The following is a 22,848-nucleotide window of genomic DNA, read 5'->3' as shown; positions in this document are numbered from 1 at the left end:
GCACACTCCTATTGCTGGGTCTGTTAACTGTGCCTTTCTTATGGTTTAATTTACTCTGTTTTGATCACCTTCGCATCTGCATTTCTAGACCCACTGCAGGCAGTCCACTAACCTGTCATGTAAATAATTGTTGCAATTATTTCTGACCCAGAGATGACTGCACTTCGTTTCTGCTTGTAGTTTACAAAGTACATTTGCGTATAGTGTTTTGGCTTTTTTTTTTTTTTCCACTTCCATTTCTTGAAGACTGTCTAAACATAATGTGAAAATAGAAAGTAATCTTATTAACTGAACTAATACTTTGAAAATCACTGAAGAATTCCAGTCAAAGAAATGACTGTTAATGGAATTGTCTGGGAATCACAGATCTGTTCTGGGAGATAAGCTACAAGACGGAAAGTCATTTTCAATTTATTAGATAGAATGGGGATTGCATTTTCTTTTTGAACCACAGAAAATTAATTGTGCGTCTAAGCTATATATCCAGTACTGCCAAGTCACTCGTTGTATTATCGATTTTGACAGAGTAATACCCACACCAAGAATTAGTAAGTGCAGGGCAGGTGAGGGTTATTATTGTTCTGTAGTCACATTTTCTCCAGCCTCTTGCAACAGTGAAATTCAGAGCCAATAGTTGACATGCCAGAAGTTCCTAGGAATTTAATAGAATACCAGTGAAACTTCTGTACAGAACTATCTTCAGTCAGTAATTGGTAAGCTGGGGCTTTAAAAATGAGGTGTGGAAAACACGTGACTTATTTGTGGTGGACCCTTGGTGTCCTACTAACTGGCCCTAAATGCCAGTATGGTAGGTAACAGTAGGAGGAACAAACCATTCCTTGCAGCACCATCCCCTGACGATGCCTGCAATGGTTCAGTCCTTGTCCAGAAGGGGGGGAGGTCAGAGCACTAGAGAGTGAGGTCAGTTTGGTTTGGGTTTTGTTGAGTTAGGAGCTGTTTTACTCATGTCCTGGTTTTGGATTGGTAGATTGTTCTTTTTCCAGTGCACCGCTTGCCTGGTAGGGGCTATCCCTTCTTGAGAGTAAAAAGAACTCTTGTAAGTTTTTCCAAATTTGTTTGTGCCCGGGTATAATTCTGTTCCTACTGGTAAGGCAACCCCGTAACTGAAGGACAGGAGGGAGAAGACCTAGTTATTCCTTTCCATCCATCCAGTGAGAGGACTTCAGTGATTCCTCACCCAGTGGTAAAGTTTTGGATTTTTGAGAGTTGCGTTTTAGTAAGAAGGTTTTCTGTACCACCCCTTCTCACTGTGTACCCAGAAAAAGACCTTTTTCCCTAAGAGGTCAAATTACAGAACGAGTCCAGAAGAGAAGAGTTTGGTATTGGAGCCTCCAACTGGATCTCCAGCCCGGCGAATGCAGGACAAAAGTCGGGAACATCTGGGTTTCTTTTGGACTGCAGATAGGAGACTTTTTCAGGATTTAGGAGACTCTTCTCAATAGGTTTCCCTTCCCGGCTGGGACCCTTGCCCCACAGACAAGGAAAGGGGGTGAGCTGCTCTCGGAGAGAAGTAAAAAGGACACCTGCACAGAGTGAAGAAGAGAGAGCTCCCTCTATATGATTCAGATCAAACACAGATGGGCAGTAAAACAAGTAACCCATCGTTTGGACATTTATTTAATTTCTGCACATCAAAGTAAAGTTTCTTTTTGAATACCCACATCATGTCCTGCCTGTTTATATAGCAGTGATACACCTCAGAGAGGATTCCCGTTCACTGCCTGGGCCTAAAAGGTTAAGCCTTTCCCCCATACAAAGAATCCTCTCCTTGGGACTTAGTAAATTTGGCAAAGTGGCAAAAGGAGATAGACCCAAGAAAAATTCTTTTGTGTGCCCTGGAACTTCTATAAAATCCAAAAAAGGGTTACATATTCATAAAGGTATTTTTTTTTCCCATAGGCTTCACTCTGCTGTCTTTCCCTGATAGGGTTGCCAACTGACTCCAGATTTTCAGGACAGGTTGACCCAGTGCTGGTTTTATCTCATTGCAACCTGGAACTTATTCTGCTTTCCCTATTGCATTTCCTAAGAAAAGCATGACTATAAATAACTGTGTGTAGAGGAGTAAAACCAGGACTGGATCAACCTGTCCTGAAAATCAGGAGCTAGTTGGCAACCCTATTCCCCGAGAGAGATTCACTCCTTTCATCTGCACACAGAGTTCTGAAACTGGAGCTCAGCCAGTTCCCTCAGTTCTTTAAAAAAAAACCCCCAAAAAAACTGGACACCAACTCTGTGGTTCCAAAGAGTTTATATTCAGTACATCTGGACTGAAAAAGCTCCTTGCTAGTGAAGTCACTTTCAGTATGCAGGAAGTGTACAAAATGGAGGAGGGAGTTAGGGACCAACACAAATTATAAGCTTCCTGTATGCAGGGCACCATAACAAAATTACTCATTTTAGGGGAAACTTCTAAACATTAGAATGCTCACTAATATAACATATAAGCAATTTTTATCCTATTACACACAGGATAGGAAAAATCCTTTTTTTAATAAGGCTAGAGAGTCAAGTACTGTGGTCAGAACAATGGAGCATGTGCAGAAAGCTTTTCTGTCCAGAGACCCGAAAATCTGTCTGACTACAGGGATACTGACTTCTTGGCTTGCATGGACTATGAGGGAGAAGTGAACCTGCTAGATAACTACATGAACATTATTGGTTTTATGGTAAAGTAAATTTACAAAAACTTAACTCTCGGAGTTGCCAAGGACTGCAGGAGGTAGCAAGGTTCCCCCCATGTGTTTATCCGTAACAGCAGTCATTCACATCTGATCCAGCTCTGGCACCCTTACAGGTTGGCCACTAGATGTCACTAAGTCCCTGTATAGAACACACTATCAATGAGCCTTCCATCCCTCACAGCCCCTCCCAACGTGGAGGGTCTGGATTGGATGTCTCAACCCTATTTAGTAACAAAAGGTATCGCCAAAACACCTATAAAAGATCACACCATCCACTTGAAGGACGGAGAGATTATCTAGGAGAACAGGACTGCATCAGCAAGCCTTTGTCAACGTGCTCAATGTAAACTTGTTGAGCCGTCCGGTCTTTTCAATCATTTGCAGCCTGTCGGTATTCAAAAGCGCACTCGTTGGTATTCAAAACCACACTCTCCGGTGTATTTGAAATTCTGTTCAAAAACACACTCAGGTATTCAAAACCACACTCTCTGGTGCATCTTAAATTCCATTATGGTGTTAGTTCACATATATATAACTGTATAAATTCTTGTTGTTCAATGTGCTTCAAAACCCACAATGGATATCACTCTCTTTTTGAGCAATTCCTCAGTGCATCAATTTCAAACACTCTCCATAGACAGTTTCCCAATGCGTGGGTTGCTCTAGCAAGATGAAATGATAGCGAGTTCAAACCTCAAACACTCTATTCAATTCCGTTCATGCAAAATGACAGCTTGTTCTCCATGAATGTTTGAGGTGCCGACTCGACAGCGGCCGTGTTTCGCAGCCTACCGGCTGCTTCTTCAGGAGTCAAAGCTCTAAATATGTAATCTAAAAGACATAACAAACAATTGGTATGTGTCTATAATGGGAAACCAATACTTAACTGACAACGGTGCGATCACCTCTTAGATGCAGGACCGAAGTCTCGATGTCATCCTTCACAACAACGCTGTGCTAGAGACCGCATCCAGCTAGTTTGACTAATTAAATAGCCCGCTCTTTTGCGGACGTCATGACGTCACAGGGACGTACTCGGTAGTCAAGGAAACCTGCTCAAAAAAACGCTGGTAAAAAGAATGATGATAAGAAACTAGCAACCATCGCAGAAAACATCTCAAAAATCATATAAAAACATTATATTCCAAATTATTATTTAAACCCTGAGGGAGAACAGTGTTTAATCGGTGAATCCATCTCTGTTCGGCTTGCAGCGGTTTTTTGTCAAAGTCCCCTCCTCGCCATGATGGGATCAGCTGTTCGAGCACACAGACCCTTAAATCATCAAAAGTATGTGTAAAGTCAATACAATGGGTGACCAAAGGCGCAGTGATTCTGCGCATGTTAATACATGACCGGTGTTCTATTAATCGGGTTTTCAAGGTTCTCTTGGTTTTGCCAACATAGCATAATTGACAGGACATTGAATGATGTAAATGACCCCTGATGGGTTTTGAAGCACATTGAACAACAAGAATTTATACAGTTATATATATATGTGAACTAACACCATAATGGAATTTAAGATGCACCAGAGAGTGTGGTTTTGAATACCTGAGTGTGTTTTTGAACAGAATTTCAAATACACCGGAGAGTGTGGTTTTGAATACCAAAGAGTGCGCTTTTGAATACCGACAGGCTGCAAATGATTGAAAAGACCGGACGGCTCAACAAGTTTACATTGAGCACGTTGACAAAGGCTTGCTGATGCAGTCCTGTTCTCCTAGATAATCTCTCCATCCTTCAAGTGGATGGTGTGATCTTTTATAGGTGTTTTGGCGATACCTTTTGTATATATTAGTTAGTTTCGACAGGGTCGCGAATTTTTTGCTCTTTGTGTTGTTGCTGCCTCAACCCTATTTAGCCCAGCCATTTTATGACTCATTGGAATCAGTTTTAGGAAGCCTTGTGACAGTAAAGATGGTTTGATTTTACACTCTGATGAGGTCTCCCAGCTTCACCCTGGAGTTTCAGTTGGAAATGATATCAGCAAAACTAACCCAAGTAAGAGAAAGGGCCTTATCACTAGCCGGACCCATTCTATGGAACACAATGCCCACTGAAATCAGGTTACAGAGTGATCTCAAATCTTTTAAGAAAACCTTAAAGACTTGGCTCTTTAAACAAGCCTTTCCTAAAGAGACGGGAGGGTAGAGAGAAAATAAGTACAGAGAAGCGCAGATGAGAATGAACACAACAAAAAGTGCATGATCCTACAACTAAGAAGTAAACCAAAAAGAAAAAGTAACTCAATAATACACCGGACTAGACCATCACTACTCAAACATTGATTTTATTAATGAATTTTTAACCGTACTTAATTAGCTACTGTTAAAATGTATGATAACCTACCTATACATACCTTACTTTGTGCCTATTTGTAAACCGTTGCGATGGTACATAACTCAGTGACGGTATAGAAAAGTTTTTAAATAAATAAATATAGCATTGTGCACTTCCTGACAGTGGATCCTTCTCCTACTAATTTACAGAGAGATAGATTTTTATGTTTGATTCCCCTTTTGGTGAGAAAGAGCTCTCATCCAGAAGACCAAAGACCTGTGAGTCCACTCTAAATCCCAGGTGGGCAAGCACCAGTGATGGATTCTGCTGTGTGAGACAGTGGTGTTTGAAGATGTATCCAGCTTTAACTTTAGAAGTATTTTGTGGACACAAATGGTTTTTGGATCCCCCTCCCCACTGGGATGCAGCTCTGGTATAGCCTGATCCCATTTGACTTTTCCCCAAGAGAAGTCCCCAGAAATATCAACTAAGGATGAATGAACAAGATCGGGAGACCCCAACCAGATCTCCACCCATGGGACCAGAACAGGCTGAGTTGTCCAGAAAGGAGATGGATTAAGGTAGAACAATTTTGCTGTGAAATGGGGACCCCTCCAAAATGATTCTGGGTTAGCTGCTGGGTGAGCTTTGTGCAAATAAAATCACCATGGGAGCTGTATCCATTGGCCTGAAACAAAGGACACCTATTTAGAGAGAAAATCATTCATGTATCAACAGTCAGATGTAACTTCACTATTTATGGACAAATGGACTTTTATTTAATTATTATCAAATCAGTGAACTTTAATTTAAAACCCCATCCTGGTCCAGTTGATTTGTCCCGGCATTCCACCCCATGGGATGCAGCTACTTTCTAAACACACTGAAAGCAAGACACCATGGTCCAGGCCATAAGCGAGAACTTCCCCCCATAGAAAGAGTCCCCCTAGGATTAAAAGTTTGAACATGAGAGTCAATCGCTAGTCGGAGCAGCCCTGAATAGTATAAATAAGTTTATTTGCCCTTGGGATAAAAAACCCCAAGTAAGGGTTACATAGAAAAACCCTGTGATTGTGATTGTTGTGACTTTCCATTATTTTGTAGTAATAAACAGTGCTATATGCAGATTTATAATCCATCTAATGCTTTAAGTCTGATATTTGTTGTAGTTTTGCATTGTGTGCAATGCATTGTCAGTTTGGAGTACTTTCTAATGTGGTACAAAATAGAAGACTTTTGCAGTTATTCAATACATTACCAGCAGGTCATTGGGGTTGTTTTGGGAAATGCTTCTTAACAAGCATTGCAATGTCCTATTAGGAAAGAAGACCAAATCTGACATTTAAGCTCCTTGCCCCTCCTCCAACTTGTGTTCTTCCAATAATTTCCTTGCATTCACTGCCATTCTCATTACTTAAAAATCAAGGCCACAATCAAACTTTAAAAACTGGACAGGCCAAACAATCGTAAAATGTCAAATAACAGGCTGGCCCTGTAACTCATTGACAGTTCTGTGCACCGCCATGCAGAGGACATGGATATGATTCTCAGTTCAAGTCCTTCACTCTCCAGACCGGTCCAGGTCGGGGATGCTGCAGAGGCAGCACCCGCAGTCCTGGGGGTGGGGGAGAAGGGAGCTCTAATCAACGCGCAATGATGATACTTAATGGCCAGATTTAAGGCCTATGATTGCAGAGCTCCAGAAGGGGCCCTGGTGCACCGCTCCCAGCTGAGGACTGTCGCTGCAGCGAGTGGACTGAGTTGGGAGGTGAGATAAAACAAGGTGAAACCATCCCCGGGTCACTGCAAAAGAAGGGTCATGATGCTGGATCCCAGCCCCGGTTGTGACTGAGCCAGACACCCTAAGGAGCAGGAGTAAAACCGCCAGATCAAAATATGTATGTACATCAAATGCCATGGCAAATCAGTGAGAGCGGAAACTGATCTGCAGTGTAGTGGTAATACAATTCTCCTTGATGGTGCAGTTAAGACAACAGATGTTTTTGCTTTGCTTTGGCCCTCTGGGATTGCTGCTTCTTGTCGGTGATACTTTTCAGTCTGAGCGATTTGATTGCCTTTCATCTTCTGCCTGGCTGACAGAGGTGAGAGGGGGAGCAGGGCTGGGACTGCTTGCAGTAGAGAAACACTTGGTTATGTTCCTCCCCCCACCCCCACACACACACACACACACTCCTCCTGCATGGCACAATCAGAAGCCCCTCGGGTGGCACAGCACCTTCCGCTATGACGCGCATCGCCCTGGTCTCTAATTAATGGAGGACCGTCCTGTTCAGATTTCAGCTCTGAAAAATCTCACAGTTTACATGGTTCCCGTGCATGTCAGGGCTGTGGATCACAAGCGGAATACAAAGCTGATGAAGCAATGTGCATTTAAATCTACACTGCCCAATGTGACCCTTCCTATAACAAGTAAATGCCCCCAGGCCATCATTCTTTCCTTTAATAAGGATTGCTTTAATACTTATCAAAAAATCAATCGTTCAGCACAAATCTGGTCTAGAAATTCTTGATGAACAAATGGAGTTTAGCAGCGGTTGTTGCTTCTAAAGTTAACATAATCCAGAAGGTTGTTATGTGAAGTCAGATATAAGCATGCCCCAAAGCTATTAAAGGAGGGTGAATGTTTCTCTGTTTATGTTAAGTAAGAACACATTTAAAGCCTTTTGGCTATGATTTGAATGCCATGTCAGAGTTATAAGCAGAGGGCGGTCTCTTCTTGGCCTATTGACTGAGATTGAAAACCTGTCAAGCCAGGCCCGGATTTAGGCATGGCCAGCATAGGCAACTGCCTCCTGCACCAAATTTTGATAGCTGTCAGAGCGTTGCTACTTCTGCTATGCCTCTATCTGGGCCTGCCTCCCACCCGCTATCTAAAGCAATGTCCTGATCCCACAGCGACAGCAACTTAAAAAAAAAAAAAAGAAATTCAGTACAGGACTTGCAGCTCGGCCTCCCACTCAAGACCCTTCCCCCTTCCTGTTACTATGGAAACCTGTGCAAAGAGCAGGGTTTTTATCCATGAAAGATATGGAGAATACTGCATTTAATAAACAGATATGCTAAATAATAGGAGCCCTATAATGTGGTCAGGTTTAAAAATATCTGCAGATTTCCTTAAAAGAAATTAGAGGGCTAACACATTCTTTTTCTCTTAAATCCCATGTCTACCTGAAACATCTAAGTAAGAAAAATGGAATCACTGATAAATGGAATGGTACAGACTAATTGCTCTGGCAGAGCTTAGCTAGTGATAGCAGGCGTATGATAAAGACAGATTCTCTCTAATCATAAAAGTCTCTATTGGTGTCCACATCAGAAATCGTAGGATTCTTTCCAACTCAAGGCTCTCAACCTAATTGCTTTGTTTTACTTGGTAAAGACCAACTAACAGCTAGAAACTTACAAGGGGGCATTAGAGAGCTCACTGCTGGATGGGTGTGTGAGACATCCATTCTCTGAGAAACAAGCCAAAAAAAACCCAGTAAAACCTTGCAAGTAATTGCTGTCAGATAACAGACACAGTCAGCGGTAAAACGGGCAAATTAAACGTGTCTTTTGCAGCATCTCGTAGAACCAGAAGGTTCAAACAGGATTTTCCGTCAACATGGAAAACGGCCGCTGGCACGGAAATTAAAACTGAAACCTCCCTTACCATGATCATGAAGGAGGAGCAATCCCTAAAGGAATTAATGACAGAGAATCAAGGTGCAATTAAAGAAATGAAAACGGAGGTGGCTTTCCTTACAGCACAATTCTCTTTTAGGTCGATATTCAGACAGTGTCCAGCTAAGTTAGAGATTTAGCCAAACACACCATGAGATTTCAAAATCCCACCATGCTGACCGGGTCCGATTTATCTGGCTAAGTTATCTAGGTAAGTCTGGTTGAGCTGCAGGGCAGCCCTAAAATTATCTTGATAATCTTATCCAGATAACTTTCATTTAACTGGCCATATTCAGTGGGGTGCCGCAACACCGAATATCCTGTTGAAGTCATCTGGATCACTTGCTGCTCAATATCAACCTCATAATTTCAAAATAAACTGAATTAATGGGAGGAAAGGACTTATATATTGGAGGATTGTTTGACACTGCCATAGGACAGTCAGAATCATCACTGAACCAAAAAGAGACTTCGACGATGGAAACAATAGGAGATGGAGAAAATATTTGAAGGTAATGATCCAGTGAAATTTATGGAGACCTTTTTGACAAAGCTGCTGGAAATTCAGTTTATAAAAGACTTGTGACTGAAAGAGCACATAGCGTGCCTTTCCATTATACCAGGAACATAAAATACCAGAGACCAACGGTGATTGACATCTTGATATAATCTCACCTATTGGAAACCCTGAAAAAAGTCAAGGTGTGAGCACTTGAACTGTGGAAAGGGCCAAAACTGTTGATTCTAATTGATTTACATAAAGTCACAGCACAAATAAAGAAGTTTCTGACAGTGTAAGAGGAGCTAAGAAATATGAAAGCACGATTCTTATTTTTCTGTCCAACAAGGATGAGAGTCAAGCCACTGTGAATAATAGCACCAAAACACGTGAGGATCCTAAAGAAGCTGCACGGTTAAATTGATTCTCTTTCAGAATATAAAATGAACACTCTGATTCATATGTGCAAAGCAGGAGTCAAAAGGGGAATACCAGGGTGGGACCATGAGTTTTATGTACTGAATTCTTAGGGAAAAGACTATGTGCTGATTTTTTAATTTGCACTAGTATTATAATTGTAAACAAACGTTTGTATATCAGTTTGGTTAAAGTAAGGTTCTTGATTACAGCTGTACTAACTACAGAAAATCTGTGAGACTATTGGGAAAAAATGACTTGTCAGTTGGTTCATAGACACTTGTATATTAATCAGTATTTAAAGGGATCTAGCAGGCAAAGGAAGGATTTAGCTGGCTAAATCAAAGCTTTTTTTTTTACAATTGACCTTGCTACTTGGTTATATTTAGCCTTCTAAAATTCACTGTTTGGCTAAGTTTAGCCAGTCAAATTCAGGTAGGTGTGAGGGTGAGATTAGAGTAGAGCAGGGGTGAGCAATGCCAAATCTCAAGGGCTACCAATTAATCAACCAGGTTTTCAAGATATCCCTAATGAATAGGCATGAGATTTAAAGAACGAAGAAGAAAGAAGGCTGGAAAATGGTAAATACAGCCATGGGGGGCATATATGTTTGAACTTATAAAATGGAAAGGAAGGAAAGAAAAGGAAAGCCAGTCATGTAAAAGCTGAGAGAGAAGGAAAGTAAAGCCGGTGATGGGGGCTTATTTTTTATTTAAAGAGCCAAGAGGGAAGGAGGGACCAGGTTAGACTGCATAGGGCTGGGGGCATTTTTTTTTAAAGTGTGGAGAGGATGGCGGCAGGCATCACTGTTTTCTTTTAAAGAGATCTCAGCCAGTTACTGCCTGATTTTCAGCACCAATAGACTAAGTTTAGCTGGGGAGCAATGACCCTAAATCTAAGAACATAAGAAATTGCCATACTGGGTCAGACCAAGGGTCCATCAAGCCCAGCATCCTGTTTCCAACAGTGGCCAATCCAGGTTACAAGTACCTGGCAAGTACCCAAACACTAAGTAGATCCCATGCTACTGATGCTAGTAATAGCAGTGGCTATTTTCCAAGTCAACTTGATTAATAGCAGGTAATGGACTTCTCCTCCAAGAACTTATCCAAACCTTTTTAAAAACCCAGCTACACTAACTGCACTAACAACATCCCCTGGCAACAAATTCCAGAGTTTAATTGTGTGTTGAGTGAAAAAGAATTTTTTCCAATTAGTTTTAAATGTGCTACATGCTAACTTCATGGAGCGCCCCCTAGTCCTTCTATTATCCGAAAGAATAAATAACCGATTCACATTTACCCATTCTAGACCTCTCGTGATTTTAAACACCTCTATCATATCCCTCCTCAGCCGTCTCTTCTCCAAGCTGAACAGCCTTAACCTCTTTAATCTTTCCTCATAGGGGAGCAGTTCCATCCCCTTTATCATTTTGATAACTCTTCTCTGTACCTTCTCCATCGCAATTATATCTTTCTTGAGATGCGGCGACCAGAATTGTACACAGTATTCAAGGTGCGGTCTCACCTTGTTGATTTAGTTTAAAAAAATGAACTAAACATAATAAAAAAACAACCCCAAAAAAGGGAAAAAAAAAACAGTAATGGGGCCTCCCAAGGCCTCCCATCTCTACCATCCCATCTCTGCCACCTGAAAAAATGCCAGGGCAGGAACCTCCCTAGCCCCTACTTACCTGGTCTACGGGGGATCTGACAATGAGGCCTAGGCCAAGGTCAAAGCCTCAGCCTTGCATAAGCCTAGGCCACAGTAAGTCTCCACAACCTCAGCCTAGGCCCTATGCATGGCCCAGATTTGTAAGTCTGGTCCTAATGCAGGGCCTAGGTCTAGACCAAGGCAAGGCAAGGCCAGGATCCAGGCCTGATGCCAGGGCCTGGTCTGGAGGCCGGGTCCCAATGCCTGGACATCAGCCTATTCCAAGGCCAAGGCCCAAGCCCAACACCATTTTGTTGTATGGAGGTTTTGTTAACTGCCATACCACAAAACGTCACCCTCTGCTAAGGATAATGCATTGGAGTTAATTTACTCTGGCATGTCCCCAGCAGATGGAATCATTTCGAGAAAGGAGACAAAGTACAAAGAAGATGGTGGACCAATGAGGCCTGGGTTCCTGTAGCTGGGCATGGCCCTGGACCTGGGCCCTTGCCTAGGTCAAGGACCAGATGTCAGGACCCGGCCTCTGAGTCTAGACATGGTGTCTTTCCTAGGCTTGGGCCCTCAGCTACACTGAGGCCCAGGCTTCGGGACCAGGCCCCGGCATCGGACCTTGACTGGACATCAGGCCCAGGTCTAGATACGGTGTCAGATTTCTGACCAAGTGGAGGTCAGGAAATTTCCCGGGCCTGGACCTTTGCTCAGAACTTAGCTGGGGCCCTGGCATCAGGCCGGGTCCTAGGCCAAGACCCTGGCCTCACGCTTAGTAATAGGTTGTGACTCCTGCGTCGGGCCACAGCCTAGGCCTAGGTTGAGGTGCTGGCATCATGCTCAAGCATAGGTAGGAGCCCCTACTTTGGGTCTCAGCCTATTCCAATGAAATTTAGTCGGAATTTAAATTGTTTCATTTTGAAAATGACCCCAAATGAAATAGGATATTTTTTCTCATTTCCTATTTCATTTCTCTTGAATACCCATCTCTAGCCTCCACATCAAGGGGCTCTTTGAACTCCTTTGTTGCTTTTGGGACAGTGCACTGCCCAGGCAGTACTTAGGATAGAGAAGAATCAGCTGGGCTGGATAGTCTTGTTGCCGAGGCTTCTTTGAACTCTGTGGAAGGCTCATCCACTCATCAACCAGCCTCAAGTTTGATATCAACAGAGCCAGGACAGCAGTTGCAGGTGGATATCCTGGAGCAGCGGCTCAGTTGCTGGATTATCTGAATGATTCTAGTGTAGTGCATCCTACTAGAGGTCCAAATTTGCTGTCAGATAGTGTGATTGAGGTGCAGTTGGTTTCCCTGGTGGATGCTCTTGAGGAGGTGGGAGCTGGAGCCTGGTTTGTTAAGAAGATCATTGCCATTGAAGAGCACAAGGAGGAAGTTTCTTTTCCTGATGTGGTGAATTTTGTTTCCTCCTCGATGATGCAAGCTCCTGCTAGCATCCCTGTACAAGATATTTGATCAGTAGTTACTTGCTTAAAATCTTCTCTGACTGGGATGGTCAAGGATTTATTTATGTTTTCCGAGAAAACAGTCCCTAAGTAGAAAGATCAAGATAAAAAAATGTCTCTAAATTATGCTTCTGTTCATCGGTATGAAGAAAAGATTTCCTTTGTTCAGACGTTACAAGCTACATTGGCAAAGGATAATATAAATCTTTGTCACAAATTGGAAATCCTTGAGAATAATAGCAGAAGATGCAACCTTCGCTTTGTTAATTTTCCTAGATCAATGACTACTTTTCTGAGAGATATATTCCATAAGTACTTGCTTGAAATGATTAAGTTTCCAGCAGAATCTTTCCTCCAACTGTTAGAGTGCAATATTATTTACTAGCCCTTAAATTGTGAGAGGCTGGAGGTATTGGAACTTGCCCTGTACAAACTCTTGCTTCTGAACCAGTTTTGAATTTGACTGAGATCTTGGAAAGAATTACTCTTTTGGTCTCCTTTGTTTTAGATCCTGACAGAAATTGGATTCTTTGTGCCTTTTTTAAGAATAAGAAAGCCCTTTTCCTGGGACAGCAAATTCAAGTTTGCACAAACTTTTGTAAAACTATTCAGTCGAAGGAGAAGAAGTTTTTGGTAATATGAAGTAGGATTGTTTCTCTGTGGGGGAAGTCAAATTTCCTGTAAAATATATTGTCAAACATTAGGGTTTTCACTTTGTATTTTATGATCCTCAGCAATTGGGCACATTCGTGGAAGAACGATCTGAGTGACATAGAGTTAGATAGTCCACCATCTGTTTATTTCACTTTTTTTTTTCTTTTTTCCTTTTCCTCTTCTCTCCCACTCAAAATTGAAAACTTATTATGAAGCCTATAGTTTAATGGTGATTTCTTTATTAATTTTATATTTTTATTTATTTTTTTGCTATATGCCGCATTTATTATTTCCTAGTTGAGTATTTTGTTGACTGTAAATTTGGAAAATTCTATTTAAAAAAAATGGAGACCTGTAGTGCCACTGTTCAATCTCAAAAATCTTACCTGTGAAATGTAATGAGTATGCTGGGAAAGCATTCAAGTAATCCAGGTATATATGTAAATCTTGCAGATGTGTGCTTATACGTCTTTTAACTTCACATGTGAACCAGTTTTGCCAACAACCAATGACATTAATAGAAAATATGGAGATGGAGATATGAGAACGCATGAAGTAATGGAGATTATCTAAATCTATAAGAGTATGTTTTGCACTATAAGGAATGTGAGAGAATGTTCATTCACTTAAAAATGACAAACTAGGGCCAGTGCAGTAGACCTGGGTTTGATTCCTAGATCAGTCTTCTGCTTTCTGGGCTGTCTAGGGCAGGGGATGCTGTGGAGGCAATGTCCATAGTCCCTAGTGGGGAAGGAGTCCCAGTCATCACATAATGGTACACCTAGTGGTCAGATTTAGGGCCTATGGTTGCAGGGTTCCAGAAGAGGCCCTGGTGGATGACCCCCCCAAACTGCCATTATGATGAATGGGCTAGGTGATTTGGGAGGGGATATAAATAGGGGAAAAATTCCTAGGTAGTTGCACATGAGTGCTCATGGAACTGGATCTCAGCCCTTGCTCTGATTGACCTGGAAGCCCGAAAGGGCAGAAGGAAACTGCTAGGACACTAAATAAGTGACAAACTCAATAGAAGCTAACCATTATGGAGGTTCAATGTTTTACATGTACCTAAAAGGAGGGAGTCGGAGAGATCTGGAGGGATACAGCGAGTCATCAGAAGAACTGCTGTAGATTATGAGCACGATGACATGGTTCTGTGGTTCATAACTGTTCACAAGACTGTGAACTACTATATATGTAAAATATAACTGTAAAAAAAGAAGAAGACCCAGCTGATTTACCTGCAAAGTGTGAAGCGAAGGTCCCAGGGCACGGCCCAGGACCGTAACAACACCCTAGAATATATGAGAGCAGAAATGACACACAATTTTTGTCCAGCCATTTTGAATACCGGCAGCCGACAGCGTGAGTGCAGGAGATCGCTCACAGACCCTTGCTGGACCACCAGGGAGTTTTGGCAACTCTTGGGGGGGTCAGGAAGGTGTGGGTTTTGTTTAAATTCGCTCCTTTAGACAGCCGAATAATTCGGTGAAGATTCATTGTATTTGTGGGAATCGCGATACATTTCGCTTCCCCACGAATACAATGAATATGGCCCTATAAGTTGCAGATTGCCAATACTTTGCAAACGAATGTATACCCCTAATGTCTTGTAGGTGGTGGCAAGGCCATATATTGGTTCCTTGAGATACAGAAGCTTCAATTCAGCAGTATTTTACTACATGGTATCTGCTAGTGATAGGGACTCAGAGGTAAACTCTGTGTCAGAGTAGTTAGTGTTGGGGAGTGGTCTACATAGCAGGGTGTCAAAGGCCATGATACAGCACCTATGGTATGGAAGTTTCTTGAAAAGTGAGCATATTTTCCCCTGGTAATAAACCTCTATTGCATGCGAAAAGGGCCTTTTTGCATGCGATAGAATGCAAATTAGGGGGAGGGGAGGGGAGGAGTCAGCGGTGTCTTCGCTGCTGGCGATAATGTTACTAATTATCGTCGGCAGTAGCGCGCCGAATAGCACCACCTTTCACAGTGGCGCTATTCGGTGCGAAAGCCGGCTTCCGGCACACCGCAGTGGTGCGAAGGCTGCGGACTAACCTGGTTTGACCTTTGCATTGCCTGACTACTCCATTGCCTCTCTCCAGCCCTGGACCTCTGCATTGCCTGACTACTCCATTGCCTCTCTCCAACCCCGAACCTCTGCATTGCCTGACTACTCTGTTGCCTCTCTCCAACCCCGAACCTCTGCATTGCCTGACTACTCCATTGCCTCTCTCCAGCCCCGGACCTCTGAACTGCCTGACTACTCCGTTGCCTCTCTCCAGCCCCAGACCTCTGCATCGCCTGACCACACCGTTGCTTCTCTCCAGCCCTGGACTTCTGCTTCGTCTAACCATCCTCTGACTCTCTCCTCGTCTAGACCTCAGCCTTGCTTGCCACTTCTTCCAGACTGCCGCCAGCCCTGAACCCAGCTTGCTTACAGACACCTCTTCAGCCTTTGTCCTGGACGTGGTTCTTCCAGGCTTCGGCCTGCTCTTGCTCGGGCGCCCTCTGTCAGACTGTGTTCCTATTGGCGCCTGGGTCCCCAGGACTCCGCCTTGTCCAGATACCTACACTAGTTTCTGCCTCTGGGCTGAACTCAATCCACCCATCAACAACCACTGATGGAGGCCACCTAAGTCCAGCCGGCCCCGGCACCCAAAGGCTCAACCCGCGAGGAACGAGGGCTGGTATTGGTGAAGCGCCAGCCGGCCTCCGTCCATAAGCCCTCTCTGCCTGCCGATGGTGGGGACCCGTAGGATCCCTCCTACGGGTAGCGTCAACCCCACCTCAGCCCAAGGGTCCACCTCCAGTGCAACAAAAGACATAGGATATATGTTCTATCTCTGACCCTATGGTGTGTAGTGCTGCTTTCACTGATCCAAATGTCCTGCGCAGGGAAGGGAGGTTAAAAGGAGAGGAAAAGATGGGGTGCGTATGTAAAAGTGAGAAAACAGAAGGAAAGAATGAGAAAAGACAGAGGAGAGGACTGAATGGAGATACAAAGGAGGAGGAGATAGAGGGATAGATAGAGGGAACAGAGAGTGACCTAGAAGGTAGGAAAGAGAAAAGAGAGACAGAAGCTGGGAGAGGTAGAGAAACATGGGGATGATGAAGTGAAATATGATGTGGTAAACAGAAAAAAGGTAAGCTGAAGGAATAAAAAATGTAAGGAAGGTAAAGGGGTGAGACAGGTAAAAGATATGGAGAGAGATGGAAAGTGCTAATAGAAGTAAAAAGAAGGTAATAGAAAAAAAAGAGAAGAGAAATGATAAGTGACGTGCAAGAGAGAAAGTACATATGAGAGACACATAAGTGGGGACAGATGAGTGCAGAGAAGTGACACATAGAAGAAAAGGAGAACCAAGAAGAGGAATAAAGAGAAGGCAGAGATTATCACAGCAAAGTAAAGATTAGGAACAGTACAACAAAAAGAGCAGACAACAAAGGTAAAAATGTATTTTCTGTTTAAATATTGACTTATTTGATTGTAATTTCCCAGTAATCTTGACCAGAATTTGTGCTGCCTGCTAGTTCAGTTCTGTTTATGTTCCACCCCAGCATTAAGCCATCAAACTGTAAGCTACCTGTATTAATAAATGTGTTTAGTTCAATCTTGATCCTCAGATCCTTATTTCTAAAAAAAAAAAACCAACTCCCCAGGAAAGTTACAGTGATATTTGAACGTTTTAAGTAATTTCTAAAACTGCGTGTATAACAGACATGGCACTACTGTACTCTTAGTGCTGGGAACATCAACTTCTAAAAGTGTAAAAGGGGGGGGGGGAAGGTTATATGTTTAATGTGTATTGAACTAATGCACAGTTATGTAAAATAAGAAAATGTTAAAATGGTTCCCTCTTTTTCTGTTTAGCACTTACTGCTTGTGATTGGACAAGGAGATTGAGCTGATGTCATACCACACACCTTGTTCTGCTATTTTCAGGTTTCACTTCTGATCTGCCCAGCATCTGGGTTTCTAGAGAGACTAGGCTTTCTTGTTTTCCATAAATGTTTTGCTTCTCAATTAAATACTAAACTGTTTTTTGGAACTTATTATGAAGTGGTGTATGCATTCTTTCTGCTGGACTACTTACTTTGAGCACAAAGATTGAAACGCAGTCTCCAAAAGTGAGCTGTATTTCTTATACTATTAATCAAATGCTATTTTGGGCATTAAATATTTTCCAAGGATGGGGGTTCGGTGCATTGTGAGGGCAATTTCCATTCATCCTTGTAACTGCAAAGTATGAGAGAACGTTTTACCTGCGAATCATGAAGCTATTTTTCAAGTGGAAACTCCACAAATAGTTTCCCTTTGACAGTTGCTTCCATGGTTTGTACCTGTGGACTTTGCAACTGCAATTCCTGCAGGCAGAAAATGGCTGTAAGACAATGCATTTAAGTTTGTTTCTCTGCTCCCACCCTATTCCCACCTCTGGAAATGCCTTCTCTCTTTCCAGTTAAACGTATGCACCTTTAGGGAGGAAATTTTCAGACAGGTCAGTCCCCCAGGTAAATGACTCTGAAAATGGTCCTCTAAAATCTTATGTTCTCTACCTCAATCCAAAACACCACCCCTACTTAATTCCCAAAAGGCAGCAGTCCAAACTGCATTCATTCTCTTTTCAAAGTCTGCAACCTTCGTTTACCATGCCTCGACCGCTAAATTCTTGGTTTACTCTTAGTTGTTAAGATATTTGCACTCCTGTAATGCATTTCCTTTGGTATTGCAATGCATTATTAATTGACCATTCTTTCTCCTCTCTAAAACATCTACTGGCTAGGTATGTGCATTCATTCTTCCATGTGTTTGATTCATTTTGACAGTACACGCCTATCTGATGAAAAGATGGTGTGCGCACAGAAACGAATGGCTTGCGTATGTGCTTGGCACATACATAGGTGCACTCAGATACACTCCTCTTGCCAAAACGAATCAAACAAATGGAGCAACGAATGCACATGCCTACTTAGTACTGGCTTGTCTGCTACTGGGAGCCTTGTGGGGAAGGACCTGTGGGCATGGGCCCACAGGCTGACTCAGCTCCTGTGCTCACTGCATCCTGTTCACAGAACACCTTGGGCCCCACTGTCTGCAGGGTTGGCAAGAGTGGTTTTGGAGATCAGACATCGGAAATCCACAAGGTTAAATGGACATCACAGATTCAGGGGGTGGGATTGGCACAGTCCACAGAGCGGCAGGGAGCAGGAGATTGGCTGCCTCCAGATTTTAGCCACCTTAGGCATAGGCATAGGAAGCCTGAGTGCAAATCCACACCTTCATAGAAGCAAATCTTCTGAACAGGCCAGGTCTTTCATTAATTCCTGTGGGTTGAAGACCTCACAACAACTGAGCAGAACTGGCATAGGAAGGAATGGAAGACAGGGGCTCCTGTGGTTTAAGAGTGTCTCTCTGAGTCAAATGTATAAAAAGCAGTAAAGAACTTCATTGTTTTGTTTGTTTATTATATTTGAATGGCAAATGAATCTTTGTGACATTACCAAGCTAGAACAGCAAATGAATCCTTGTGGCACTACCAGTTTTGTGGCATAAGCAAATACATGTAATGTGGCCCCTGTGTCATGTGTTATGGCCCAGAGAGCATGAACCCCTGGGTTTTGAGCCCTGTTGGCAGATCCAAAGGATGCTTGTCAGAATGCTCCAGGGGAGATGTCCAGGCCTGCAGTAGTATACAGTAGGTGTTCGTTGTGTGACAAGCAGCAGTGAGTTGAGTGGGTAGCTCATGAATTCATGAAAGAATGAGGGGTTGCAGAGCTACCTGTGAGCAGCTTACTTTAGCTGCTGAGAGGGCTATGAAGTTATAACTTAGAATATCTTCATTCCTGAAGAAGATAAAAATACTTCACGATTTCTGTAAAAGTGGAACTAAGTGGTAGAAAATGAGTCAGATCATTTCCTTGGGAAAGCTGGGGAGAAACAGCCTGCTTTTGTAATCCTATTCAGCTCTGAAGACTCAGGGGAACAGCTGGAAGCTGAGGGGCTTTCCAACATCCCGTGGGACTCCTGGGTCCTTACAACTGAAGCCCTTCAGGTTTGGCATTTCTTAAGGACTCGGGCATACAAACCACACAGGCATACAATGCTGGGTGTGTTCTAAAAGTTAGAGGTAATATGAGTTTTATGTGCAGAAATCGGCTTTTGAAAATTGGCCTTCCTAAATCAACCTTAAGACCACTGCAGTTACTCCAAAATGCAGCTGCCAGAATTCTGACTGGCAAAAGAAACTCCGACCACATATCCCCAGTACTCTACAACTTACAATGGTTATCGGTTGAAAAAAGAATAGAGTACAAAATTCTCACAATCCTACACAAGACAATTCATAAAGTAGATTACACTGCCCTGGACAATATTATACATTTACATAAATCATCACGTACAACAAGGTCAACATATAAAATTCAGCTGGATGTTCCTTCACTACCACAAGCCAAATTATCCTCCTCAAGAAATAGAGCCATCTCCATCGTCGGCCCAAAATTATGGAACTCATTACCTCATCACCTCAATTCGCAAGTAAACGTTAAATCTTTTAAAAAAGAACTTAAAGCCTGGCTACTCTCACAGTCCTGCAATGGTTGCTCACCCAATGACAGCAGAACATAAATCTTTGATTTCATCCTCTGTACGTTCCATTCTACGTGAGCAATCCCCCTCCTACGACGACCGCCCTGACTCACAGAAACCTTTCTCGCTTTTGTTACGGTATCAACCGTCCCCCTACAAGATTTTTTATACAGTCATATTCCTAATATTTAATGTATTTATTGACCATTACTAAGTTATTGTTCTGATTCAATTTTTTACTGTTATACTGTTATGGATTTAAATGTAACTGGTTTGTTATAATGTAAACCGGAGTGAAGCAATGTCTGCTATACCTCGGTATATAAACGAATGCTAAATAAATAAAAAAAAATAAATGTAAGTCCTTTAAAAATGTACTCCATAGGGCTGAATTGTCAAAAGGTTTTACTCGTGCAAATATATTTGACACGCTAAATGTATTTTTGAAAATTGCTACGATATTTGCTGCTTTTACACACATAACTCATTTGAAAATTACCTCCTAAGTTCACTGAGGTACTTGTAAAATGTGTATGACTTGACAGGAGGTGCATCGCCTTTTGGCGATATCCATAGCAAAGTTACAACCCCTTTCAGGATATTCCCTAGGAACCTCCCAGGCTGTCGTACTCCCCTTTTTGGTACCTGCAAGAAGCTTATAGTTTTTTCTTCCTCCTCTGAAGTCACAAAGTAGATCCTTTGCACAAGACTGAGATCTTTCTCGCTCCTGTGGCTCTCCTCTGAGAATTCTCTGGCTGTTCACATGTTAAAGTTCCTGCTGCCATGGGTGCTGAATCTCTTCAGCTACAGAGCAACACTCTGGGAGCCTGCTCTGCCTCTGAATGCAAATCCACTTCTCTTACAGATCTTAGGTGAAATCTCCACTGGAACAAGGAGTATGGGGAATACTCCTTCACTAGGAGTCACCACCAGATTCTGCTGAGAGCCCCTCATGGCTGCTCCAACCATTTGTCTCTTTCTCCTGCAGTACCTGGGACTAGATTGCCTGTGAAAAGAGAACAGAGAAACCTAGCTTGCTCCACAACACTGAATCTCCTCCATCATAGACACCTCCACCTCCTGTCTGACTCCTGCATTGCTAGCAAAGGACGGGGACTTTTAGAGCTCTCTTATAATTGAACTTACTTATTTAAAGCTGGAGTGGATACCTATCTATTGAATTGTGAAACCAGGATGCCAAAATGTTCTGGGTTAAAGTTTTATTAGAAATAAGTCATTAATGAAAAAAAGAGGAGGAATATCTGTCACCTGAGGAGGACTAGGAGCGGTAGATGTTGAATAATCTGCAAATATGTCCAGGAGCTGATTACAGGGAAATAAGTTGAAACCTATGATCTTTAAAGGCTGTGAAAAACTGGCAATCTGATTTGCTCTGCAAATGAACTGAGAACCTTGCTACCCATTATTATTATTATTTGTTTGTTTGTTTGATTTTATTGACCACTAATCAAAGTTGTCAAAGCAGTTTAAAAAATAAAAGGTCACATAAAACAAATTCAAAATTAAAACAAGCATTTCGAAACAATATTAAAACCAAGATTTTAAAAAAGGAACCTAAACAACTTAAAACCTTAAACAAATAAAAGCAATATGTAAATACCTTCAAGTGTAAAGGAAATAGATCTGTTTGGTGCCATAGCTTTTGGAGTAGAATGGACTTATATCCTGGGTCTTAGCACAGTATAACCTATGTTATAGAGAGGATTGGTCACCCTTATTTTGAGTGGGATTTCACCTGCAGGTTCTCTACACCATCTGATTGATCACCTTTAAAAAGAAGCCTGACTTAAAATTGAGCTGATTCAAGGATTACATTTAGGACATACACCATGCATTTAAGATAATTATATCGTAATAGAAAAATACATTGTAATAGGCAAAAGGCACGCATATGTGCAAATAATGCGTGCTACCGTTCGAGATGAATGAACCTGAACATTTTCAGTTTTTTTGAGGGAGCTTGTGCATTTGTTTCAGGGTAAAACAAACTAGAATGAAAATGTGTTCTCCGGTCTGGACGACCCATTCATTTTAAAACAATTTCACATCCCTAGCTCAGAATATCTCCCTGAATACTGAGCAGAGAAGTCTTTACAAATGAGATGCTGAAAAATATGTGATTTCTAGGGCTGGCGCTTCCATTAAGCAAACTAGGTGGTTAATTAGAGTGGCAACATCTGGGGGGGAGCAGAATCCCACCAGCGAGAGAGCCAGAGGGACGCTGTGCCAGAGCCAGCGCCACCATGGGAGGGAACGTTGTATCGGAGCCACTGCCGGTGAAATCAGGGAGGGCTGAGCTGGACCTGCTGTCAATAGATACATTGGGGGAGGGGGACAGGACCGAAGTTATGCCTAGGGTGCCAAATGGTCTTCTACCAGCCCTGCTAATTTCTTTTTGCTAATTTCAAATGTCAAGAAATCTTCGTAGGGCTTATGAAGTTCTTATCTATGCTGTTGTTTCAGATGGAGCAGGCATGCGACGATATAGACCAGATGTTCAGCAATTTGCTAGGGGAAATGGACCTCCTGACACAGGTGAGTTTTTAACCAGTTTAAGAACATTTGTAAGAAAAATCCACGGTTAACACCCCCCCCCCCCCCCCTAAGCTCTTTACACCTCCTTTCCTGCCATTACCACTCAAATTTACAGAGCAATTTTCCATGTAGACAAAAAAAAAAAAATTTCTAAAGAGAAAAACTGCCTCAGTCTATCTTAACATCCTTACCCTAGTGCCTACAAACCTGCAGCACTGACATCATACCCGATCAGAGTTTGTGGAACAGCTGCAGCCTTCTATAGGAAAACACAACTTCTCAGAAGTCCATCCAATTCCTTAACAGACTTCAGTCATGATTTTTCACATATATTGATC

General features: G+C 42.4%; 1 protein-coding gene across 1 annotated transcript in view; it reads left to right on the top strand.

Annotated features, from left to right (window-relative positions):
* The window catches only part of APBB1IP (amyloid beta precursor protein binding family B member 1 interacting protein), a 281,248-nt gene that overhangs the window by 73,645 nt on the left and 184,755 nt on the right, over nucleotides 1–22,848 (top strand). The window contains exon 2 of the mRNA XM_029588668.1: nucleotides 22,439–22,510. Within this exon, the coding sequence (XP_029444528.1) occupies nucleotides 22,439–22,510 (72 nt within the window). The remainder of the gene's footprint in view (nucleotides 1–22,438; nucleotides 22,511–22,848) is intronic.

Source organism: Rhinatrema bivittatum, chromosome 2 (genome assembly GCF_901001135.1).
Source record: "Rhinatrema bivittatum chromosome 2, aRhiBiv1.1, whole genome shotgun sequence".
In the NCBI taxonomy this organism is placed as follows: Eukaryota; Metazoa; Chordata; class Amphibia; order Gymnophiona; family Rhinatrematidae; genus Rhinatrema; species Rhinatrema bivittatum.
Note: the sequence above shows the minus strand (reverse complement) of the source record. Positions and strands in the feature narration are given on the sequence as shown.